Source organism: Amphiura filiformis, chromosome 8 (genome assembly GCF_039555335.1).
Source record: "Amphiura filiformis chromosome 8, Afil_fr2py, whole genome shotgun sequence".
Lineage (NCBI taxonomy): Eukaryota > Metazoa > Echinodermata > Ophiuroidea > Amphilepidida > Amphiuridae > Amphiura > Amphiura filiformis.
In genome coordinates, this window is record NC_092635.1 from 69,892,955 (window position 1) to 69,920,723 (window position 27,769).

The following is a 27,769-nucleotide window of genomic DNA, read 5'->3' on the forward strand; positions in this document are numbered from 1 at the left end:
GTACAAAGTCAATAAATATGAGATATGTTATCAACAAGATGAACTAAAATTTGTATAATGCATTGTAATATTGCTTTGTTCAAGTTACATCAAATAAAAATTCTGGTAGAAACCATTTACGTTTCTGGTAATTAGTTCTAATGATAATCCACTTACCATTTTCAGAATGTGTAAAATTCAAAATTAAGTTTGAAATTCTATTGTATAATAATCCAGTGAAAATTAAGGAAATAAAAAGAACAAAAACAGATATATGTATAAAGATTTACCTCTATGGTGTAAGTCATATCAGGGACTAATTTGGAAAAGTCTCCCACTTTGATGTAATAGTCTCTTGTACTTCCAGCAGAACTTGGTGCCGTTTCTACAGTAAATCCAGCTCCTGAATTGTCTGTTACAGCTGTACTGCCAAAGAACATACCCTACAAGAATAAACCAAAGAAAACATTGTGAAACCCCTAATATTTTGATAATTTGATAACAATAACCTTTGTTAGTTCACCATACTTACAATATCTTTATCTGTAGCTGACAGAACCAATCTCTGGCTGCTACTTGTCACAACATACACATCATGTGAAGATATCACACCAGTGAAAGCGGAATTCACAAATTCTGGACACTCATCATTTACGTCAAGGATTTCAACAAACACAGTTGCAGTGGCAGACCTACAAAAACAAATTGATAGTTTGATATTAACTTCCACAAATAATTCAAAATTTACAAAAAAAAATAGAATTTACACTAACAATTAATCATGATTATCAGGTTTTGGGTAACTTTTCTCAATTCCTGTATAATTCCATACCTGATTGGATCCAGTCTTCTATCCTGGGCTTCTACTACCAATGTGTATAAGGCAACATCCTCTGCATTTATAGTATCATCTTTGACAGTGATTTCTCCGCTTGTTTCATTGATTTCAAACTTGTCAATACCACCATCTGAAGATGATCTTATGCTATATACAATGTCCTGAGTATTATCATAAGTTTCCGCCGAAACCTGCAAATATATATTAAAATATAGTTAGGCACAATTGTCACTGTGCATATTATATGAAAAGTAGGAAGACCAATACCCTTATTGCAGCACATATCTTTTCAAAAAGCGTTTCTACAATAATGCATTAATTTTCATTTATATTTTCACCCAAACTTCAGTGTTAAAATTTAAATTTTAATATTCTAAACATTTTCAGAAGAAAATTCCAGTGATTGTCAAAATCTATATGGAAAGAGTCTTTTAAAACAATTTTAGTAGTTTTAAATTTAAATCAAAGTCAGCAGACAAATCTGGGATGAATAAATTGTAATTACCGTGACAACTGGTGTATCAACAGCGCTTCCTTCTTCTACTGATGCAGTGTATTCTTCTTGGTCAAACACTGGTGAAAGATTTGTTGCAGTTATGTCCACATTTGCAACACTAGTACAGAGTGGTTGAGATGGGTCTGTTAGTGACACCTAATATTATAATAGTACAAAGTCAATAAATATGAGCTATGTTATAAACAAGATGAACTAAAATTTGTATAATGCATTGTAATATTGGTTTGTTCAAGTTACATCAAATATAAATGAAACCATTTACGTTTCTGGTTATTCTAATGATAATCCCCTTACCAATTTCAGAATTTGTAAAATTTAAAATTAAGTTTGAAATTCTAGTGTATCACAGTGAAAATTAAGGAAATATAAAGAACAAAAATGTTTACATGTGTAAAGGTTTACCTCTATGGTGTAAGTCATATCAGGGACTAATTTGGAAAAGTCTCCCACTTTGATGTAATAGTCTCTTGTACTTCCAGCAGAACTTGGTGCCGTTTCTACAGTAAATCCAGCTCCTGAATTGTCTGTTACAGCTGTAGTTCCAAAGAACAGACCCTACAAGAATAAAACAAAGAAGAACAGTTTTAAAACCTAATATTTTATAATGTCCACAATTGCACATCCATAATTTAATAACAATAACTTTTGTTACTTGTCCATACTTACAATATCTTTATCTGTAGCTGACAGAACCAATCTCTGGCTGTTACTTGTCACAACATACACATCATGTGAAGATATCACACCAGTGAAAGCAGTATTCAAAAATTCTGGACACTCATCATTTACATCAAGAATTTCAACAAACACAGTTGTCGTGGCAGACCTACAAAAACAAATTGACACTTTGATGTAAACTTTAACATATTTAAAATTTACATCAAAAATAGAATTTACACTAACAATTAATCATAATCATCAGCTTTGAGTAACTCTTCTCAATTCCCTGTATAATTCTTTACCTGATTGGATCCAGTCTTCTATCCTGGGCTTCTACTACCAATGTGTATAAGGCAACATCCTCTGCATTTATAGTATCATCTTTGACTGTGATTTCTCCGCTTATTTCATCAATTTGAAACTTGTCAATGCCACCATCTGAAGATGATCTTATGCTATATACAATGTCTTGAGTATTATCATAAGTTTCTGCTGAAACCTGCAGAGATATGAGAATATTACTCAATTACAAAGTGTCATTGTGTTGAGTCTTAACATTTGTAGTTGATAACTGCCACTGTGACAATGCACATCTCATTTGCAGCGCATATCATTTCAGAAAGTGTGAAGTTTCAAAGTGCAGTGTTAAAATCAACAATTCAAAGTTTATAAATATTTCCAAAACATAAGTCCTGTGATAGTCAAAATCAAATTGGATGATTCTATCAAAACCAATTTCATAGTTTTAAATTGAAAGGTCAGCAAACAAATCAAGGATGGATAAGTTGTAATTACCGTGACAACTGGTGTATCAACAGGACATCCTTCTTCTACTGATGCAGTGTATTCTTCTTGGTCAAATGTTGGTGAAAGGTTTGTTGCATTTATGTTCACATTTGCAACACTAGTACAGAGTGGTTGAGTTGAATCTGTTAGTGAGACCTAAAACCATAATACAAAGTCAATAAAATGGGATATAAAATTGTAATTAATATTGATTTGTTCAAGTTACTTCTTCAAAATTTCTGGTAGAAACCCTTTAATATGTTTCTGGTAATACCTTAACGTTTTCAGAATTTGTAAAATTCAAAATTGAGTTTGAAAATAAGTTTTAAGCGTAACATTGTAAAAGGCTTCTGTGAATATTAAGGAAATAGATGGAGCAAAAATGTTTACATGTGTAAAGGTTTACCTCTATGGTGTAAATCATATCAGGGACTAATTTGGAAAAGTCTCCCACTTTAATGTAATAATCTCTTGTACTTCCAGCAGAACTTGGTGCCGTTTCTACAGTAAATCCAGCTCCTGAATTGTCTGTTACAGCTGTACTGCCAAAGAACAGACCCTACAAGAATAAAACAAAGAAGAACAGTTTTAAAACCTAATATTTTATAATGTCCACAATTGCACACTCATACTTTGATAACAATAACCTTTGTTAGTTCACCATACTTACAATATCTTTATCTATAGCTGACAGCACCAATCTATGGCTGTTACTTGTGACATACACATCATGTGAAGATATCACACCAGTGAAAGCAGTATTCAAAAATTCTGGACACTCATCATTTACATCAAGGATTTCAACAAACACAGTTGCTGTGGCAGACCTACGAAAACAAATTGATACTTTGATGTAAACTTATTCAAAATTTACATAAAAAAATAGAATTTACACTAACAATTAATCATCAGCTTTGAGTACCTCTTCTCAATGCCCTGTGTAATTCCTTACCTGATTGGATCCTGTCTTCTATCCTGGGCTTCTACTACCAATGTGTATAAGGCAACATCCTCTGCATTTATAGTATCATCTTTGACAGTGATTTCTCCACTTGTTTCGTTGATTTCAAACTTGTTAATGCCACTATCTGAAGATGATCTTATGCTATATACAATGTCCTGAGTAATATCATAAGTTTCTGCTGAAACCTGCAAAGATATGAGAATATTACTCAATTACAACGGGAGAAGGACGCAAAGTTTCATTGTGTTGAATCTAACATTTGTAGTTGAGCATAAATGCCACTGTACCGATACCTATATAATTTGCCGGGATAATTTGCAGTACATATCATTCAGAAAGTGTGGAGTTTCAAAGTGCAGTGTTAAAATCAAAATTTCAAAGTGAAGTGTTAAAATCAAAATTTCTAAATATTTCCAAAACATAAGTCCTGTGATAATCAAAATCTAAATGCAGCAATTCTATTAAAACACATTGAGTAGTTTTGAATTTAAAGGTCAGCAGACAAATCAAGGATGTGTAAATTGTAATTACCGTGACAACTGGTGTATCAAAAGCGCTTCCTTCTTCTACTGATGCAGTGTATTCTTCTTGGTCAAACACTGGTGAAAGATTTGTTGCAGTTATGTCCACATTTGCAACACTAGTACAGATTGGTTGAGATGGGTCTGTTAGTGACACCTAATATTATAATAGTACAAAGTCAATAAATATGAGCTATGTTATAAACAAGATGAACTAAAAATTGTATAATACATTGTAATATTGGTTTGTTCTGGTAGAAACCATTTACGTTTCTGGTTATTCTAATGATAATCCACTTACCATTTTCAGAATGTGTAAAATTCAAAATTAAGTTTGAAATTCTAGTGTATCATAATACAGTGAAAATTAAGGAAATATAAATAACAAAAATATTAACAAGTATAAAGATTTACCTGTATAGTGTAAGTCATATCAGGGACTAATTTGGAAAAGTCTCCCACTTTAATGTAATAGTCTCTTGTACTTCCAGCAGAACTTGGTGCAGTTTCTACAGTAAATCCAGCTCCTGAATTGTCTGTTACAGCTGTAGTTCCAATGAACATACCCTACAAGAAAAAACAAAGAATAACATTTTTAAACACCTAATATTTTATAATGTCCACAATTTCACACCCATAATTTAATAAAAAATAACTTTTGTATGTTCTCCATACTTACAATATCTTTATCTGTAGCTGACAGAACCAATCTCTGGCTGCTACTTGTAACAACATACACATCATGTGATGATATCACACCAGTGAAAGCGGAATTCACAAATTCTGGACACTCATCATTTACATCTAGGATTTCAACAAACACAGTTGCAGTGGCAGACCTACAAAAACACATTGATAGTTTTATGTTAACTTCCACAAATAATTCAAAATTTACAGCAAAAAAAAAAAAAAAAGAATTTACACTAACAATTAATCGTGATTATCAGCTTTGAGTAACTTTTCTCAATTCTCTGTATAATTCCTTACCTGATTGGATCCAGTCTTCTATCCTGGGCTTCTACTACCAATGTGTATAAGGCAACATCCTCTGCATTTATAGTATCATCTTTGACTGTGATTTCTCCACTTGTTTCATCAATTTGAAACTTGTTAATGCCATTATCTGAAGATGATCTTATGCTATATACAATGTCCTGTGTACCATCAAAGGTTGCTGCTGAAACCTGTAAAATATAGGACAGAGTACTTATAAAAAGGAAAAAAAACCTTTCATAAATATGCATACCTTTAAAGATCATATGGATTCTAATTATGTTCTTTTTAGTTAATGATGACCAAAATGAGAAACATAGCATCACCCTCACATATATATATATATATATATATATATATATATATAGAGGAACACAATTGGCACTTGGCAGATTTTATGTTAAGTATGTAATATCAATTACAAGAGTGCATCAAAATATTACAACAATATTTCAATGTATTCTTTTTATTATTTAAGAAACATTTAATTTCCCAACTTCAAAACATAATATGAGAAATACCAAAATAAGAATGTGAAATAAAATATTTTAATAGTTTAAAAGCAAATAATATATCAGATCACAGTGTATAGTGATGTTTAATTTCAAATTAAAATTTCTAAACAAAATAGTTGACAAATATGATTTAATTTTCAAAATCATCTCACAAATAATTTGTTATTGATGATTTTAATTTCAATCAGCAGACAATTCAATGATGTACAAATTGTAATTACCGTGACAACTGGTGTACCAACAGCACTTCCTTCATCAATTGATGCACTGTATTCTTTTTGGTCAAAGTTTGGTGAAAGATCTGCCGCAGTTATGTTAACATTTACATCAGAACTAGGACACAGTGGTTGATTTGAGTCTGCAATTGACACCTTAATGATAGAAGGAATATTTTAATATGATAAATAACTTGTAGGAAAGAGTATAGTCAGCTTCTCATAAAATTAAAGAGTTTATATCGTATATATATATATATATCAAAAATGAAGATGGCCTAAATATTTTTCATCTGGCTGTGTGAAATATGATGGGATACACAAATAATACATAATATATGCATGTGAAGGTCATAGGATGTGTTTCTGTGAGAATAATAATTAAGCAGAAAGGATAGTTCGGTTAAACTGACAAGTAACAAATTAAGAAAGCAAAAAAAATTAAAACCGGTGAGGATCGAACAAGACTTCCGGTCTAGAGCTTATCCAACTGCACCACTTTGAACTACAGCAGACTGCTGATGAATGTTTACTAATTCTAATTATATTCCAGTTGAAATACATACACCCATTATGGAAGACATTACTTTAATCTTCCACACAAGGGGTGTAAATTTCAAATGGAATCACTCATTCAGGTTAACTCCATTTGAAATTCACACCCCCTGTGTGGGAGATTAAGGTCAGGTCTTCTATAGGGGGTGTATGGATTTTAATTGGAATAGCCCAATGATTTCATTCCCTTTCTCTAGCATCTGAGCAGCCTAATGCAATATATATCGAGGGATTGGTGCAAGAACCCCTATCCGCAAATTTGACAATTTCTGTATTCTATATTGCATAGGTCTTTTAAAAGATAGGACACACGGCAGCTACAGCAGATGGGGCCTTCTTGCACTTATCGCTTTGATATATGAAATGAAGAATATGGTCTAAGGGGCTTTTGCTTTTGTTTGTTTTATTTCTTTAACCTGGGACACTCAATCAGTTGAAAACACAATTAATCATCTGTTCTTCCTTGAAGCCCAGGGAAATGTGGTCAAACAGTGTGGGCCAGACACAATATATATGATGATCAGAAATTTGAGTTGCATACAATATATGCGAGGATCGCAAGTAACAGGTGTGGGTTCGAAAGAATAAAAAATATACAACAAGGAATAGTTGCGTTGGAAGAAGGGGCTATCGTTCCCCCTTTGAAATCAACTTCTAAGCGACATCTCTAGATCAGAAACAATGGGTAGAAAGCAATAAACTATGGTAGACTAGAATTATGCGGTTCGTAAATAAGGTAGCCCTCACACAAAGATGTGTAAATAACAAAGGTTGTAAATACAAATAATATGCAATATGCAAGTAAGCTCATTATTATACAATTAACAGGACACAAAACTATACAGCACATCAGGACACCATATACTATCACAATACCAAGTTTGAAGTTGATTTGTTATTGTGTTTAAGCTGCAGAGTGGATTAATGAAAATGTAGACAAAATATGCAAATAAGGTAATTAATATTCATAAATATGAAAATAACATGACACAAAACTATACAGCACATCAGGCCACCATATCCTATCACCATACCAAGGTTGAAGTTAATCGGTTATTGTGTTGGAGCTGCACAGTGGATTAATCAATTCTGCTCGGACAGCCAAATAAACAAAGAACCGGAACCAGGCAACCATTTCTACGATAACATATGCCCCACATATATGTGGGGCCAAAATTCAAATGATATCCCAAGGGGTCAACAAGGGTCAAATTTCATACAACAGGGTTCAAATTTCAAAACCATCAGATTTTGTCAAAAACCACACCAAACCTTTCCTCTGGTCATAACGATTCAGAAAAAGTATAGTTTGACCTATCTGCGGCACACTGTTTATAGTTTAACGTATCTGCGGCACATCATTTGAACGCCGTTGTATGAAATTTGATCCCTGTTGACCCCTAGCGACATTATTTGAATTTTTTAACATCTATAGGTAATCATTTTCTAAGCAATTTTTCTGATCTGCAGATGTTGATTAGAAGTTGATTTCTGAGGGTGCACGATAGCCCTTTATTCCAACTAGAAATCGCCCTTCTATTCTCTATGTAATACTGTAAAAGTAGAAATTTTCGCGAGGATTTTATTTTCGCGAATTTCGCGAGTGGACATAAAATCGCGAAAATAAAAACTCGCGAAAATAACCTTTTGCATTACGTGTCTATTGTATCAATATCAAAAACGCGAAATTTAATTCTCGCGCAATTGACAAAATCTTCGAAATCGCGAAAATATCTTCTCGCGAAAATATTGACTTTTACAGTACATAATATATGCATTGTTCTTTAAAACCAAATAATAATTTATACAACACATGCAGGCACACACCGACATCGCCTGGCTAATAATTATTTGGTGCAGCAGAGACATTAAAATGAATAAACGGGATCGATACACGTGAATTGCTATGCACGATTTTGATATCAGACGAAAATCTTCGGATACTGGGTTAGAAAATGATGAATATCTCCCGTAAATGAATTTTTCTCAAGAAACCAGATGTGGGAAAATACGTGTTGAACAGATAATATAGTCGTTAGCGTGCGCTTTGAAAATTGGCTGTGCGCTTTGAACTCAAAATTTGACCAAAACTCTCAATTTTATATTGCGTTGGTCCTGTAGGCCTATGGACTACAGCACGCAGCAGGCTATAGCAGCACTCACTCAAGTGGAGACAGTATAATTATTAACCATTGGCCGCAATGTCGTATACAAGCTTGCTCACACAGCGAGAAATCAATTACCCCGTCTATTGTCATAGCCTTAGTCAGGTCACTTCGCTAATAATATGCATCTCATAAGGTCCGAATAAAATAGCCATGTGTGGCTGTGGATTCAACCTACCATGGTGATTTCTACTATGAAGATATCGGGGCGATGTCACTGTGAGGCATTTACATGCTTTGCACTTGCTGGCCAAACAACTTTGCTTTTGCTTTTGGCAGCCAATTTTTTTTCTTTTCGCAAAACAAATAAAATCGCTATCATGCAAGACTACTGATCTACATGTACTACACTAAACACTACGCCTATGGTCAAGCAAGCAAGGGTATTTAAGGTTTATGTAAAAAACTTGATTGTAAAATGGTCATTTAATATAAAAATAAATTAGATTCCATGTATACTCACATCTACTCCCAGTTGTTTCTCTCTCAAGCTTCAAACAGCGATGTGGGATTCCACAAGTTTGAAACCACCAAAGAAAATTGTTCAGCACATTTGCACATTTTGACTGTGTCAAATTCTTTTTGCAACATTGTTCTAAATATTTGTTAACATATGTTAATACTTACACTTGCACCGAGTATTAACATAATATGAAGTGGACTGACCAGTCAGTAGTTTTGTCTGTTTTATCAAAATTTACAGTTTCTTCCCAAATTAAACTGGTAGAAACAGGAAAGTCAATATTTCAGCTGGCCAGCCTCACTTCAGCTAACATAAAGCATGATAAGAATGACATTGAAAGCACAACACCTTGTGAAAAAAAAGCAATTTGTTGGTTTGATTTTGCATTTGCTGAATAAAGGTCGACACAACCTTTGGAAAGTGATGAAATATGATTTGATCTAAAAACTACAGAGGTATTTAATATCGACAAAATATTTAAGTTCCATATTTTCAATATTTCATATTTAGAAAGTGGTATACATGGTTTCTCTGACATAACTGGTTTAAGTTTATCTGTTAATTTCACAAATGAATGGCCAACATTATCAAGCTTTTTGGTAATTAAATGACACAGATATTTGCACATGATCATGTCAAATGTTTTGAACTCTTGAAATTCAGGACAAGAAAATGGTCAGGTTCCAAGGCATATTCAGGATTTGAAAATTGTAAAATTACAGCTGAGAGGCTTTATTGCAGTCTTACATCACTGATAATTTACTGCATTTTGCAATGATTGAAGGCAACTTTTCTGTTTGACTCACATGGAAAAAGGTGGTAACATACAAAGACATTAGAACAATGTTACTTTCTTGCCATAGGTTAACTGTACACACTGGAAAATACTTTGGTAAAAGAAAGTATCCTCCCACCTAACATAGGCTGAGTTTACAGGTGCTAGCCATGCCTCAGAAGAACTCTAACTTTTGATGCCACATTGACCCTACTTTTGCATTGAGGTGCAATAGCATTTGAAAATGGAAGTATAACATGCAATAGAATACTTATCAATTGGTAAGTTTTAGCGGGTTTGCCGTCGGACAAATTTAGAACTGTCAAGCTTGCGTCAGGAGTAGCTTTGACTTTTTCAAGACAAAGTACCTAAGAATGAGACATTTAGGCCGCCCCTTGCCTACTGGTGGCTCTGGAAAAGGGCCCTTGTCAACAGAGAACAAGCAGACCTTGCCTATCTGCAAATACTTATCATTGGAATTTTACACCCCCATTTTGAATGTATTACAACAGGCAAATTTTGGAGTCTGATTTAATACAGCTTAGTTCATGGTTTGGCAAATCTGCAACCTTCTTATTTTCAGAATTTTAAGGAGGCATTTCTGAAAGAGTTGTATGATGATGCATCATGTAATTGTGCATAAAATGATAACAAGCCATGCTGACATATTGGATGAGAATGACCAATTGACCTGTTTGGAAAACCGCATAATTCTTTGCGGTTAGACCTGAGACATTGTCAAACATTGTGATAAGCACATTGTTACTGCGCACATCACAGTTTTTAACTGCCCAGTAACAATGTTCATCAAATAAGGACATCTCTGGTCTAACCACAAAGGATTATGGGATTTACCAAAAGGGTCAATTCACAAACGGCACAAAGCAACAGCAAGCATAGCACAAGTAGTGAGAATTGACATGCACACACTTGCAACAAACTATACATTTCCTATTTTTAAAAAATGTTTTGAAATAAATGGCAGATGGATAATCTATACAATGTACGCAATAAAATCTGAAAATAATGACAGTTGCTTCTATGAAAGACTGCATGGAATGCTAGTAAAGCTAAGCTATGCCATGCTATAAATCTACCAGCAAGATAAAACAGCTTTTGCATTCAAAGAACAAATCAATTACTTGGAGCGCAATCAGGCTAACTGCACTAGCTGCCTGTAGGCCTGTGCACAAAATGGTTACCTTTATTGAACCTTAGTAGTTTAACCCTTTTGTGCACCAAGCTGCCTATGTAGTTGATCTTATTGTGCTCCAGGCAGTCAAAATTACATTTATAAGCAAGAATGTATTTTTTAAACTCAAAACTTTCAAATCACAGTACTGCACTGTTCTCAACTACTGTATTCAAAATAATTAGTGCTCCTGGGGCTTAACGAAAGCCATTTCAAGAAGGCACTTATAATGTTCTGAAAGTCAATGTGGTCAAAGTTAAAATCACAGGGCGAGTTAAAAGTAATTGTAAACGAATGTTACAGCCAGTGATATTCAATGTAAAGACGGGTTTCCTCTGTAATTAAGTGAACAGTTTTGTACCCAATGCAATTAAAAGCTCAAAGGGGGCATTTATACAGATTCTTTATGCAGTAATACGTTCCAACTTTTCAAATTGCGGCAAATTTTATCCAATCATTATTTCTCAATTAAAAATTATGACCACTCAAACAAGTTCAGACTTTCTTTTTGTAAGATGCAGTGAGGTACCTTTTCCAGGGGGGGGGGCAACAATGCCTATAATTGGACAGCATACAGAACTTTTAATGCTTAAAAGGAGCCAAATAAGGATAACTATGGTTTAAAAAGAGGGTAAAAGGAAGAGGAACAGTTCAAATTCAAGAGCATTTGCCCCTCCTCAGCGAATAAATGTTACATTTAGAATTGGTCTTGATATATTCCAGGTATTCTAAATGGAAATTCAAAGTTTTAAATTGGTTTGATATAAACATATAAACAATATCAGTTATCATTCATATTATTAATCTCTAATCATCATTCTATGTTATTACATTCCTTAGGAATCATATTTTAACCAAAGAGATTAGTTCAAAGAATCCGGACACAGAATAGCCCAGTGCGTTATATCCACCATATTGGTTTATCGCACATGGAGACCAAAATATAATTGACTGAATTTAAAAGATTAGTTTGCATCTGATTTCAGGGCAAAGGCGTGCCGTGATTGAATGCTGACCTGCGCAGTACGGCATTTTTGGTCTAGTTGACAGGACATCATACACAAACTAGTCTTTTTAATTCTGTCTTCAATCATAGCGTACCTCTTGCATTTGTCTGCAAAAGACCAAAATCTAACAACAATTTGCATCTTAAATCTTGAGCCTTACAAAGGTTTGTGTTATTGGCCCAATGCAATACACACAGAATACAAACTAGCATATACTTTAAATTGAAGTTTGCCAGGTGTATGGCAAAATAGTCAGGAGGTACACTTTATTTTGCCATGCATGAGCAACATACTAACATGGCAGTGTCAGGATCTAATCTCTTTAAGTCTTTTATATAAAACACATATGACAACAATATATGAACAGTACAATTATAACATAATATATCGTTATGAATTCGGCAGAGTGACGAATCGAGAATTTTGAGTATATTGAGTTATTGTATGCTTATGATTATGTTTCAGGTGATCTTTTATTTCCACCAAAAATTAATGGTAAATGTTACTCCCTGACGTAGATACCAAAATTTTGATTTGGACGAATCGCGCCTGAGTGCAATTAATGAATTCGACCAAAAGACGAATCGTATACTTCCCTGTACAAATCAGGTTGATCTGTAGTATTGTATAGCTGGAAACCCCGAATTTTCTATATTAAATGTCCTATACTATTATATTTGATACCAATGGATAGCTATAGGTGTCATCTATCCAGTTATACCCCACATAATATCGCTATGGCTTAGTAATGTGAGTGCGCCCTCGTAAAATCTCAAAAATTGTATGCAAAATATAGGCCAATATTGTTATTTTTGGTTGAAAATCCTCGGGTTTTGCTAAATATTACAGTGATGACTATTTTATAACTTATAAATCAAATATAAAGTCTACAGCCTTTGACAAACCAATAATTTCTACACAAAATCCCAAAATCAAGAATGCGTGCTATAGTTTTACACGTAGTTGAATGCGTATTCGACCTCGTATACAACTATTTGTGCAGCGATAGAGACATTTTGGATTCAGCATAAAGCCGAATAGCTGTAAATACCCATTTGGAGGGATGATATCGATTGTTTCAGAACATTTGATTATTGCAAATAATTTGTGCACATTCACTTCTATAATATACATTTCAAATGAGTGCTCAAGAATGTTCTCAATTTTTAGAAGGACCAATGGAATGGTACCAAGATTTTCAAACGCCGTTTACTCAGAACAGCAATTTTGCGTATTCGGCACTCTGCCGTGTTCATAACGATATAATATAAATTGATGACATTTCTATAGAGAATAATATACACTACCAGATTCCTAATGCTGCCAATTCCAGAGGTACACTGCTGCCCAGCTACTTTGTGGCTGTCTATTCTCTTGAGAACCTGTGCAGCACCAGTCCAGTATCAGTGTCTGTACTCAACGTGTGATTCCAATGTGCGTACCTCATGGGTACTCTAGAATACCAATAAAGTATCTGAGCTGCAGTGTGGCTCTGCTGGGGGTGGCATCATTAAGATCACATTACAGTCATAATGGCAAATGAATGAACACAGCATGATGAATGCCTACGTTCCCACCATGTATCCATGGAGGCTACGTGATACAGCAGACGCATGCAATTACGCACACAATGACACATTGTGTTCATTAATTTACCATTCTGACTACAGGTAATAACACAGAGATGCCAGTAAGTGCCACTTAAAAATTCTGCAAATTCTGAAAAAATGCGTAAATTTGGGCAAAAATTACCCAAAAACGGGTTAAAATAAATAACACTGCAGAAATTTAGTAGGAGTAAAAAAATTCTGAATTCAGACAAATTGCTGAAAACTGGCATCTCTGATAACAAATATAAGGCAGTATCTTTAATCAAATAACAAAGCAGAACCTGTGATTGTGCTATTCCAGTTGAAATCCATACACCCTCTATGGAAGTTATGACCTTAATCTACCACACAGGGAGTGTGAATTTCAAATGGGATTACCTGAATGTGTGACTCCATTTGAAATCTCCAATCCTGTGTGAGAGTAAGGACATGTCTTCCATAGGGGGTGTATGGATTTTAACAGGAATAGCCCAGTTTACTAAGGAAGGCAGAACTTTTAATCATTCCACCACAAAAACTGTGCAACTTATGCACTTTGCCACACCATGCATCTAGTAGCTAAGAGTTAATACAATATATACATACAAAAGAAAGATCAGAATACAATACACTCTTTCACAAACTGACAAATTCACTTCTTCAGTAAATCCCATACACCATATTTACTCCTGATATGCACATCTTTACAGTACAATTCATCAATGTACACAGCATACCACAAAATGTGGGCATGTTGCCTTTGGGGTCGACGCTAAGTCATGCCAACCCACAAATAGCGCAAATAGCACGAGTGTACACAAAAGAAACTTCATGCATAAGCTTAACAATGTTGCCCGGTCTAAATGCTGTACCGGCGTCAGCTGAACTCAAGTATGCTTATAGGGCGCAGGCATGGACCATTCCAATCTAAAGTCTTATTCAGATTCCCTTTTACAAATTAAGCGTACTGTTAGCCGTTCAGCGCGTATTATTTGCACAAGGTCCAATACACACGCTTGACGTCGCGCGCGTATACGCGATTGTTAAGCTGTCAAATAAAATCTGAATAAGACTTTATGTGTTTATTAATCTATGGTTCACAGTAAAGACTTGCCCATCAATGATACATCATTAGGGATAAGGCTTATGGGATTTACCAAAAAGGTGAATTTTCCAAGAATCAAACTCAAAAATTAAAACACATACACACATTGGGCTAATACAGTTGAAATGCATACACCCCCTACGGAAGACAAGAACTTAATCTCCCACACAGGGGTGTAGATTTCAAATGGAATGACCCATTCAGGTAACCCCATTTGAAATCCATTTGAAAAAATTGGCAGTTCTGTTAAGGGATCTAGAATGAGCGTTTATGGCGTTTCGACAGTATTTTTTGTGGGACATGAGAGCACCTCAGACGTATCGAATTGCATTCTGAATACGAAGCATGTCTTTCTGATATCAAATAATTTGATATCACGATATAATACAAATTTTATGACAAATTATTAAAATTTTATATTTTTCAAATTTTTGATATATAACAGTCCTCGAAATAAATTTCATAAATCTAATGATATATTCTTAAAGTGTATGTAGCTGGGAGGAAAAGCCGATGATCAATTGAAAATTTTGACGTTTTATATTGAAGATACCGATTTTTTCCCAAAAAGACCTATTTTTTTTGGTGTTTTGGGAAAAAATCCATATCTTCAATACGAAAGGTCAAAATTTTCAATTGATCGTCGGCTTTTCATCCCACCTACATACACTTTAAGTATAAATCATCAGATTTATAAAGTTTACTTCAAGTACTGTTAAATATCAAAAATATCAATTTTAATGATTTGCCATAAAATGTGTATTACATTGCTAATTTCAAAAAAACAAAATTATTTGATATCAGAAGGACATTCTTCGTATTCAGAATGCAATTCGATATGTCTGATGTGCTCTAATATCCCACAATAAATACTGTCCAAACGTTCATACCCCTTCCCTTAAACAGGGTTCTTTGGCCATAAACGATGATGGCAAAAAGTAGGTAATTATATCCAATCTGAATTAGATACAACAATACAGACCTTTTCAACAAAAATCAAATGTCTCTCTTTTTTAAGTTTACACAAACTCTACAATGAATGTCAGCTATAAATTTGGGTTACCTGCAAATCTTGCTTGGTCCTAATCTTACCTGTATTGTGTAAGACCATCCTATAGTTAATGCAGAGAAGTCTTGTATTGTCACCAAGTAGATATTGTTGCCATAAAGAGACACATACTCTACATCAAACCCAGCACCTGTTACATCCGTTACTGAGGTCTCAGCATAAAATGTCTATAATAAATTAAGATACAACAGTAAATCATACAGTGATGACTGATCCTATAATATGCAATAAAATATTTAAAAAATGAGGTCTGACATCACAAAATGACAATTTCAGTTTTATCATCTTATTAAAGCAATATTTATACATTTCCATACAAAATGGTTATATATTTTGTCAATTGTTAGGATGTATAAAAAGACATATACTATCAAAGAATGCACATACACAATGATTACAATGCATTTCAGCATTACCCAAGACCCGGTCCCGTCGATTACGATCGTGTTATAATTGTATCATGATATTAGTACTGTGTGTCCGCTCAATGTCGTCGGCATACTACAATCATGTCATCATTCGTGAATGATGAAAATTTCCATCATTGGTCCGGTTTCTAGCATGATCATGTCGTAATTGCCAATGACAATTACCTGTGTGTACACATTTTGTTGCTGTATTTATGTTTACTCAATGGGCTTCGTAATTACCGTAGCATGAATTTATTATGACACGATGAAGAGATGCTGACCGTGTGGACGCTCTCATCATTCATGTATCATAATCAGGTAATTACAACACAATGACGAAAATATACTAGGATGGACTGGGTCCAAGTTTGACTAATTGATTGTATGAATTAAATGACATTTTTTGTTGCATTATTATAAATCTCAGATTTTGTCTCAAATATAGCATTAGGGCCTTGATATTTATGTGAGTATGTTAATTCATTAAGTACATACAATGATGTAAAAATCAAGAATTTTGAAAACAATTGAGGGCACGCCCTCTTCAGCAAATGCTACAAATTGCTTTTTAAAAAGTTAGCCTTATTAAAATCCATAATAGTTTTCAAACTTCTAAAGTTGGGTAAGCTTTTAATTGACAATCAAAATAATTTATTATTAATTCTAAAATAAGATTTACTGACTTAATTTATAATCACAATCAATCAAGTGCATAACCATGATAGTTCTGATGGTGCAATAGCCCTGTCATTTAAGCTTTTGTTCAAAGCAACAGAGTCTAAAAAATGGATGATTTAACAGTAATTTTCATTTTGCCATTCCAAATTTTCTGAATGGGCAATCTGCCCCTACCAATCCCTGAGAGGACCGGCATAATTATAATAGATCTTGTCCAAATGCTGTGGCTAGACTTTTGTAATCGAGGGGGCAGCCAGGGGAAAATCTTACATCCACAGAGGGGCTAATGGGGATCAAAATACTGATTCTCTATAGACCCTATTGAATACTTCTTTCTTCATCCACATTTAAGGCCAGAGTAATGGAAGACACATACGTCCACGACCGAATTTGAGATTTTTTGATATTTATCAACACTAATATGTATTCTTTCACTTGAAACTGATAAAATACAACTTGCTAATATTTATTCGTATTTTTGCTTGATTTATTTCACTCTTTTCAACTCTAAAAAGTCACATGGCTCAAGACAACTTAGTAAATTGGCGGGAAAAGCGCGAATGCGTAATATTGTGATTACGCGCGCGCATCGCGTCGAATGACGCGGCGCAACTCTTTATTATTTATAGATTATAGATTCATTGGTGCAAAAAGATGCATATTTAGACCATACAGATTTTACAAGGGTGAAAGTCTTACCGTTTTAAAATTTAAGGACGTTTTGTGCATAATTTTGACATTTTTTTACTAAAACGTCGATTTCTCAGAGTTCACTTTTGACAATATTGCACGATTTTTGTGACAAGATAACTCGAAAAATATGCAAGCAAAGGGTAAACTTTTGCACTATCCTTTAGAGTACATCAAAGTCTAGGGAAGGTTTTTTCATTTTTTTTTTATATTTGTTTTTAACAAAAATATACACCATTATGTGCTATTTTTAGCTTAATAGAGTGTCAAAATGGCTTTTTCACATGTTTTTTCAATATTTCAAGACTAATTTAAAAAAAAAATAAAAAACCTTCCCTAAGTTCATGTCTCTTCTTCATGAAAAGCTAACTGAATTTTTTTTACTCTAACGGATTTTTTTCTAAGTTGTCACAAAAAAATTGGGGTAAAAAAGTGAATTTTTGTGATTTTTCAAAAACTTGAGATTTTTGAACAAATCTGATGTCACCATGGGATTCCTTGACTCATTTCCTTTCCAAAAGTGTATAGTTTTATATACTTTGGACATACAATTCAGAAATAATGATGCTCGAAAAGGTTCATGTTCTCTCCCATTACTCTGCCTTTAAATATAATTCTGTCCACCAAGACGCATCCTCGGGGCAATGTGCACGATAATACAGTAAAACAGGCGATAGCTATGAATGGTTGTGGAATCGAACAGAGAACCGGTCCCTCATCAACATGGCTATCACATCAATTGTTATACCATTCCTGTTGGTTTATTCAATAGGGTCTATTGAAGCAGGTACAAACAGTCAACTTATTTGGTGAAGGGCAAGCAGGGGGCAAAGGTTCTAATTGTGGGCTTTCGCCCTCCCCACTGGTTACACCACTGTCCAAATGAAGTAATTTATTTCTCCATGGCACAAAAACAAATTTATGATGTATGAACCTACAATCAGGTGAGAAAAAAAACCCAAAAAACTGAAACACCACCATTGGGCTATTCCATTTAAATTCCACACTACCCCTGTGGAAGATTTAGCTGGAGTCTTCCACAGAGGGAGTAAGAGTTTTGATACAAAAGACAATTTGGTAACTTCCATTTGAAAACCTCACTCCAGTTGTAAGATATAGGTAAAGCTATGACACATGGGGAGTATGGGTTTCAAAATGATTAACACTGACCAAATACATTTGAAAAACATACTCCCTCTATGGAAGATATTTCCCAAATCTCCCACAGGGGTAGTGTGGATTTCAACTGGAACAGCCCAATTTGTACCTGATCTGGATCACTTGCTGTAAGCATCAGTCTGACTGATTGGTCATCTACAACATACGCATCCTGTGATGATACCTGACCATAATACACAAGCGGAGGAGTCACAAATTCAGGACAACTGTCATTCATGTCTATTACATTTATGGTCACTGATGTACTGGTAGATCTGTAGTAAAGAAATCAATAAGGTAGAACCATAGAGTAACAACTATACCATATTTGTGTGTTGCTCATGGAGGGCAAAATAATGTACCTGCGGCAAACTTTGTTTAAAGTGTGTTATTGTTTGCGTTCTGCGTGTAATATGTTGTACCAAAAAACTTGCACCGAGTGTTGCATGCACAATACTTTGTAACGCTCACACTTAAATACGCCAAGTATCACTCCACTGTGGGCTTTAGCTAATAAATGCCTGAGGTAAGAGGAATCCAAATCCACGCATTCCTACACCTGACTAGCAGCCTTTAGTTGGGTAGCCGTCGGCTACAATGCACCCAAAATGTGAAATGATTCAGCCTTGGCGGAAATTTTAAACTGCATTCCATCACCCGTTTTACACCTTCCGCGAAAACACAGGTGGACAAAAGAATGATTACTGAATTTACAACACAATACAGTTCCCTTTGTCAAAACACACATATTATCTGTTGAAGTGATATAATAATCGGATTAACTACACGTGGTATCTATGCATTGATGTACTTGCGAACAAAAGGAGTATGTATGAATAGATGCGACAGGATTACCTGCGGATTTATCTATATTGTATATATTATTATATTACCCCCCCCCCCTCGTCCTTGCATCTTATGTAGGTGTTAGGCGGCTTTTATTTGCACAATTGAACGCTCAAAACCCCAGGTTGGTGCTAGCGGCTACCCAAAGATGGCCGACCAAATCCTGACCATGACTTGGCTCGTTGGATTCGTCTATAATGCTTGCCCTCCACGAGCGACAAACCAAAATGGCGGATTCACCATAATATTACACACAATTTACACTGTACTATTTGGGTCTAATCCAGGGGTTTTCACTAGGTGGCCATGGGGCCAGATCCGGCCTGCTGACCAATTCCGGTTGGCCCTTAAACAGCTCTGAAATGCACAGTACACAAAGCAATTCAAGGTGTATTTGGCCCTCTGGCCCGCGAGTAACTAAAATTGAGGGGGTGTATGTGCTTACAGATGCTAAGCTAACACAGCACAGATCAGTTGGGGATAAAATTCACAAACCTCTACGACGTAAATATTATATGTTCAGAATGTTACTTAATACTAGAAAATGATTGGTTTTTATCAAAATACAGTTTAGTATATGAAAGAAATATATTATTCCCTATCCCCTCTATGCAGTCTAGTAAGGGTATATTTTACATTTACTTTAAGGGTATATTTTACATTTACACTTTAAGGGTATATTTTACATTTACTTTAATAACATTTACTACTTTTAGCCATAGGTTTGGTCAACTTATTTTTGAATTACCTTTCACATGGTAAAAAGGTGTAACTTGTAAAGGCAATAAAAGGTAGATACTTTCTTTTGCCGAAGTATGTGCCACAGAAGTTAACCATCACATGGCAAAATACAGTAATGTCCCTTTTAGACTTTCCTGCCACTTGCCGCTGCAGCAAGCAGCAAGACATATCAGCCAATGACAAACCTTGATTCTGTCGGGGTGTCCGCAATGCGCGTACGTCACACCACTCAGCGGCAAGCAGCAAGACATATCAGCCAATGACAAACCTTGATTCTGTCGGGGTGTCCGCAATGCGCGTACGTCACGCCACTCAGCGGCAAGCAGCAAGACATATCACAGAGCTGCCAACATTTGAATCTTGAAAAAAGGGAAATTTCCTGTTGCAATCAGGGAGATTTGTCAAAATGTGTACATCTTAATGGGCCGAAACCATTTCCTTTTCAGGAGATGACCAAAAATTAAGGGTTCTGAAGGTTTAAAAGTAGGGAGTCTCCTGCAAAAAGAGGGAGAGTTGAAAGCTCTGATATCAGCCAATGACAAACCTTGATTCTGTCGGGGTGTCCGCAATGCGGGTACGTCACGCCACTCAGTGGCAAGCAGCAAGACATATCAGCCAATGACAAACCTTGATTCTGTCGGGGTGTCCGCAATGCGCGTACGTCACGCCACTCAGTGGCAAGCGTCATGGCAGAATGAAACCAGCATAATAACATTTTAATCTTTTATTCCATGTGAGTCAAATAGAAAAGTTAACCTCGACCATGACAAAGGAAAGTAAAATATTAGCGATGCAAAAAGAAGATACACTCTTTAATCATATTAGGGCCAAATGGTATCAAAGTTTTTAAAAAAAGCACATCCTGAACATCACTTACCGTGTAGGGTCAGAGCGCCTATCTTGCGCCTCAACAACGAGTGTGTAATCCTTGTAAGTTTCATAATCTACGGTACCAGTCAATGAGATAGCTCCACTTTGCTCATCAATTGCAAATTGACTAAATCCATCATTGGTTGCTGATTTTATCCTGTATACTATGCCTACATCTGTTCCTGCACTGTTTTTGGCACTCACCTAGTAAACAACAAACATGGCATACTTAGAATGATTTTATAGCAGGGTTAATAATTATTTTGAAAAAAATATTTAAAAAATCAATTTTTGTTTTCATTTCAATCAATATTTTTGATCTTTTTAATTCCAAGAACTGCTATACCCCATGATAAAGTCAAAAGCACCCAGTGGAATGCTGGACATATGTGCAATCCTAACAGGTATTTACAAACATTCAAAACATGCTTTTACATGCGAAAATTGCAAAGAAAAAAATTGGCAAAGATCATAGGAAAAAACCTGTTGAATTCCGCACCTTGAAGATAATTTATAGCAGTAGATAAAATGTCATCATAGTGGTATCGAATTGTTTCCAAAAGTTGTAAAAGCATTAGAAATGAAGTAAAACAGTCATGTGATTTAAATTGGTGTGATTTAAATCTAACAACCCTATTGTGTATCATTATTCCTTCATACCTTATGAAAGTTGCATAGAGCTAATAAAACTTGTAAAAATTTTCATAGCATACACAGGCGGCAGCATCAAATTTCTGCTCTATAGTGTGGTTGCATAAGTCTATATAGCAATATGCATAATTTTTACACAGCCTCCACCATGGCAGCATCATTTTTCTGATTCAAATAGTGTGGTCAGCCCTGTGTAATCACACAATTGATATATTATGCTGTCCTCATCTTCTTGTATTGCACTGGTATAGGAGTTTCCACTGCGTTTAAAGGCAATGCAACTCATATGGACCTGCTTAAAATGGGTCAAGCATGTGTCAACTCACCACAAGTATAATTCCAGGAGAGGCATTTTCAGAAACAGATTCAGCATAGCTATCTTCATCAAATAGAGGGTTACGACTGCTAAGGACAATAACATTAACGATTGTTGAATCTGAACAAGTTCCTGCATTTGTGCTATTCACATACAACTGGAAAGAAAGCAACAAAGATTATATTAGAGGTAGTATCAGCAATTGGCTAATTCAGAAACTTTACAAAATCATAAGAATAAACACAACCTACAGTTTGATCAGCTCGTAATCGGCGGGCCTTATAACATCGTGGATTGATATCAATATATTTCATTTCGAGAATTTTCTTGTGACATCTCGCAAGAAACATCACAAATTATTGATTTCAGTCCTATACTTTTTTCTATTTTCTTTAACACACACATTATACACCAGGCAGGTCAACTATGTCACTTTTAACGTGGGTCTACATTTCGGCATAGTGGTAAAAGCCTAACAATTTCCAATGATTATGAGCTGATCAAACTATAATAGGATAACAAGTCTTTGCCATTCTTAATATTATGTATGGTATACTTTTATTAGACCAACAATTTAGCAGTTAGTTTTGTACTTAAGACCAAACAATTCAGCAGTTATGAGGTCCAAAAGTTTCCATAATTCCAGGGTTATTAAGAACACCCTTAAAATGCCATATTATTGAGTTCTTACCTTAAGGATGTGTGGTGTACCATCAGAGTTCAGATTCTGTGGTTCCAGTAACCTCACATAAAGTTCAAGATATTCAGGGACAGCAGTGACTTCTTCAAGTCCAAAGATACTCCCATCTTGCTCTATTGAAGTCACCCCTTCAAATATATCATCGTCGTCTCTTGCAAAAATGACAAGACGGTCTCCAGAGGTCTCTGCCACATAAAAGTCGTCTTGTGCCACCTGTCCTTGGTATGAGGCGGAATCAAAGCTTGGACAGTTGTCATTGAGATCTGTGATGGTGACTGTGAGAAGGACTGTAGCAGATCTTGCTGCGTTGTTGACTTGTTCTGCCTGTATAATGAACAACAAATCACATACAATGACTGCAGTAATGGAGAGTGCAGATTATTTTTATCAGGAACCTCTTGCACCAGAGCCAAACACCTTAACCGCAGAGCCATGATAAAGATGTTGTATTTATTTTGTTTTATCCATTCATTCATATTTATTCGGCAAAATCGACAAGAACAATAAATATAATCAATCACAAATTATCACAAATTTAGCATATATGAAATACATGGATACAAGCAAAGACACCAAAAAGCCGAAATGCCAGGATAACCCATAAAGTCTAGCTGCAAATGTGTAAACTTATTTCCAATGGGGTCCAACATAAAGACAAGACGGTGCCTGGGACGGAGGACAAAACAGGCAAAAGGACAGAAAGGAACAGGTTACACAAATGCAGCTGACTCTTGGGTTAACGCACTTCTCGCAAGGTGTTTTTTATGGCATATTTAAAGTATCTTTGTCAATAATAGCTTTGATTTGGGATGGTAAATTTAAAATTATTCCAATCAAGTGTGGATTGATAGAAAAAAGACTTTTTGGTGTAAGATCCTACTCTCAGGACATGGAAATTTGAAGCACTAGACCTAGTAGTATAATTATGAACATGAGATATTTTTGTAAAGAATTGATCAAGATAAGATGGGGCCAGTGAGTGAAAAATATAACACACATGATTTAGCCTTAATTGTCTAGCCCTGTTTTGGGTATCAAGCAGTTTGACAGTGTCCAAATTGATTTGACCAACATGATCTCTCGAGGATAAGTTCAAAATAAAACGAACCATTTTGTTTTGAGTGATTTGAAGCTTACGTTGACTTTCCTTTGATAAACCAGTAAACCAGGAGGTGTTACAATAATCTAAATGACACTGCAATAATGCAGAGCAGAGATTTTTTTCGAAGCTTTTGGTTGAAATATTGTGTGTGTCTATATAAAAATTTGAGCCTGCCAATAGCTTTCTTAACAAGAGAATCAACCATAACTTCCCCAGATAAATGTTGGTCTAGTGTGACACCAAGGTATTTTATGGATGGGACAGGATTAATTGTATGACCATTGTATGAGATGTGGAAATCAGAAGCTTTTTAAGTTTTCTAAATGCGAACCAAATAAAATGAGCTCGGGTTTACCAACATGTAAAGATAATTTATTGTTAATAAGCCAGTTGTTACAGGAACTCAAATCCATGCTTAGTTCATGTGCAACCACATCTGGGTTCTTATTGGAAGAAATGATCACGCTATCATCAGCATACAGGAGCAACTTGTTTTTCACGGATGTAACCATGTCATTGCTATAACATGGTTACATCCGTGAAAAACAAGTTGCTCCTTTTCTATATCCAGACTCATTTCTGAGCCTTTCTTTTTTAGGTAGACCAACTCTTGGATGTCCATCTTGAAATATGCACTTTTTCCGTATTCACAATACACCCCTTGCATGTTCTGTAAGTTGCATATATCCATTGAACAAATGAGCAACATGCTCATGGATGGCATGGTTGCCACACCCGCGAATTGGTAGCCCAATTAGGCGGCTTCTATCTATATAAATAAAAGGAAGTCGCTAAATCTTGTTCGCGAATAGACTCGGAGATGATTTCACTTTCAGCTCTGATTTATTCGTACATTGATCGGGTACATATTGCCATTAAACCATCTGACGCCCATTTTTGCAAAACTATTCAATCACTATGGAAATAACAAAAAAATTGGTCGGTTGCTAGGCCGTTGAGGTCAATAACCTTACGGCTCAGGTCATGACCAAAAACGCGTCAAATGCACGCAGCGATTAGTGGCGAGTCACGCACCCTGACACGTACTGCGTCTGGGTTTATAGGTCGCGCGCCGCAGATAGGTCGCGCGCCGCATAGGGTTGTCTGATGGTCATGAGGAGGGGGTGGTATCCACTCAGAATTGAACACTTGATCAAAATAAAGGCCTAGGCCTATAATTGAAGCCATTTCGGGGGCCATTTTTGTTTTGTCATTGCTTTAAAGTGTACAGGTGTCCAAAACAGAAGCCAAAACGGACACATCTTTATACGCAGGGGGTATCAAGGGGGGGGGGGCTGAGTATTTAAAACGTAAGTGTAGGCTACAGCTGTCCGAAGCAGAAGCAAAGCGGAGACTTCTTAATACCCAGGGGAATTGTGGCCCCTGAGTAGGCCCTATTTGAAAAAAATTCAAAATAAAGACCGAATTGAAGCTATTTCGCGACCACTTTGACACTATAATAGTTGTTATCGGATGCATAATGTCCAAAACAAGCTTCTTATCAATACGCGGAGGGAGGGTGTCTGATAGAGGGTGCGCCGGGGAGGGGGGGCACTCGAATATGAAAGTAACGTACCTGTCCCTACCAGAGTATGACACTAGGGTCTATCAAGGCGATTATGGTCAAAAGGGGTCAATCAGTGGGGCCTCCAAGAAAATGTGTGAGAACGCTAAAATTCAGTGCCATTAACCGTAAAATATAACTTTGGCAACGTTTTGTGAAACTGAAATTGCTACAAAAATGTTAAATTTGTTCACAATGCGCGCGAAGCGCCTAAAATATTTGCAGATTTGTTGTAAAGTTCTATTAAAAAAGGGAGTCATTGGGTGCAGCTGGTAAAAAAAGGGGTCATTGGGTGACAGATTTGCAAAATAAATCTGAGGGATTGAGTGAGTATATTAACATTATCACAGATCTGGATATTCACTTAAATAAAAGTTTAGCTTCTTACATGACAGGAGCTAACAATCAACATCTGATTATTACTGGATGAATATTCTACACCAAGACAGCATGATTATCATCACCGTTTACTCCCGTTTACTAAACACTCCCGTTTACTAACCGCTCCCGTTTATATATTCAACTAGCGGGGACCCGCGCGAGCGCGGGTCTCCCGCTAGTATAAATAAAAGGAAGTCGCTAAATCTTGTCCAGAAGCAGTCTCCGAGATGCTTTCACTTTCAGCTCTGATTTATTCGTACATTGATCGGGTACATATTGCCATTAAACCATCTGACGTTCATTTTGCAAAACTATTCAGTCACTATGGAAATAACAAAAAAATGTTGGTTGCTAGGCCGTTGAGGTCAATAACCTTATGGTTCAGTTCATGACAGCAAAGCGCGTCAAATCCAAAAGCAGCGGTAAGTGGCGAGACATGCACTTGCGCGTACACAGCACCATGGTTTCACGCGCATTGCGGCGCATGGTATGGACGCATTTAATGTTGGCTTACCGCGCGTAGGCCAACGCCCAGACAAACGAGAACCTAGACCTATGACTGCCCATCCCTTACCATTGCAGTAGGTGAAGCCACGTATATCCAAGGTGATTTTGGTCGGGTGGTCGAACGCGGAGAATTAAGCGTTCATGTCTGGAACGACAAACGCGATCGTTTGCGTGATTGCTGAGCCGTTATCGCCCGCGTCAAATGCAACATGTTCTGTAGACGCGAACATGTCTGCTTGTGCGTCCGGGTTGCATCCTTGTCAAAATCGTTGCTAAGCAGTGTTGACTTCACTACGCAAACCAAAGTCATAGGTCTAGGTTCTTGTTTGTCTGGGGGCCTACGTATGTTTGTCTGGGTGTGTACGTGACTAATGCCCCCAGCATACTTTCCTGCCACTTGCCGCTGCGGCAAGCGGCAGGGCGTTTCAACCAATGACAAGCTTTGATTGTGTCCGTTTGTCTGCAATGCGCGTGCGCCACGCCGCTCAGCGGCAAGCGGCAGGGTAGAATGAAACCAGCTTAACTGCTTCTCTGAGACAGTGGCGGATCCAGGAATTTGGAAGGGGCACACTCGGAAGTTGTTTGCCGCCACCTTTGCCATGAAGCACCATTGTGTCATGCTGCGCGCGTTCAGCCGGCTGTGTCCCTCAGAATTGGAAATTGGGTCAAAGCAAAGGCCTTGAAGCCATTTCTGGGGGATCATCATGTGTAAGCTGATGAAATGGGGGGGGGGGTGACAGATTTGCAAAAAAGTCCACTTTCAGATGGAATGTTAAAATATAGCTAACAGAGTCGTTCAACTGTTCAGTATAGCCCGAAAAGATTAAATGATAGGGGGTGGGTGAGCCCACTTTAGTGGAACTTGAAAGTCCACATTTATTAAATTCTGCGACCCCTGCAAATAAATCCTGGCTATAATGTAGGCCTAGCTATTAACACGGGCTCGCTTAAAATGTTTTGCTGCTTTTCTAGCAACCTCTTCTAACATTAATGTTTTATGTTTGTTGGGATAAAGTTAAAGCTCAACCATTTTGTCACAAGCTGTTTCAAAAAGAAATCTGTGGGATTGAGTGAGTAACAACATTATCACAGGTCTGGATATTCACTTAAAGTTATTTAGCTTCTTTAATATGACAGGAGCTAACATATGATTATCGAGCTAACATGGTCATTACTATACTGGATGAATAATCTACACCAAGACACCATGATTATCATCATCACCGTTTACCATGTTTACTAACCAC

The 27,769-nt window shown here is 36.1% G+C and overlaps 1 protein-coding gene across 1 annotated transcript in view; it reads right to left on the reverse strand.

Annotated features, from left to right (window-relative positions):
• LOC140159697 (cadherin-23-like) overlaps positions 1–27,769 on the reverse strand; it is a 51,610-nt gene that overhangs the window by 12,813 nt on the left and 11,028 nt on the right. Inside the window, exons 10-30 of the mRNA XM_072183193.1 lie at positions 22,960–23,292; positions 22,279–22,425; positions 21,309–21,505; positions 18,954–19,119; positions 15,932–16,075; positions 5,995–6,144; positions 5,253–5,449; positions 4,945–5,104; positions 4,680–4,832; positions 4,276–4,422; positions 3,733–3,929; positions 3,451–3,607; positions 3,187–3,339; positions 2,790–2,936; positions 2,297–2,493; positions 2,001–2,160; positions 1,737–1,889; positions 1,323–1,469; positions 812–1,008; positions 512–671; positions 270–422 (exon numbers count right to left, since the gene is read on the reverse strand). Of these exons, the coding sequence (XP_072039294.1) occupies positions 270–422; positions 512–671; positions 812–1,008; positions 1,323–1,469; positions 1,737–1,889; positions 2,001–2,160; positions 2,297–2,493; positions 2,790–2,936; positions 3,187–3,339; positions 3,451–3,607; positions 3,733–3,929; positions 4,276–4,422; positions 4,680–4,832; positions 4,945–5,104; positions 5,253–5,449; positions 5,995–6,144; positions 15,932–16,075; positions 18,954–19,119; positions 21,309–21,505; positions 22,279–22,425; positions 22,960–23,292 (3,615 nt within the window). The remainder of the gene's footprint in view (positions 1–269; positions 423–511; positions 672–811; positions 1,009–1,322; positions 1,470–1,736; positions 1,890–2,000; positions 2,161–2,296; positions 2,494–2,789; positions 2,937–3,186; positions 3,340–3,450; positions 3,608–3,732; positions 3,930–4,275; positions 4,423–4,679; positions 4,833–4,944; positions 5,105–5,252; positions 5,450–5,994; positions 6,145–15,931; positions 16,076–18,953; positions 19,120–21,308; positions 21,506–22,278; positions 22,426–22,959; positions 23,293–27,769) is intronic.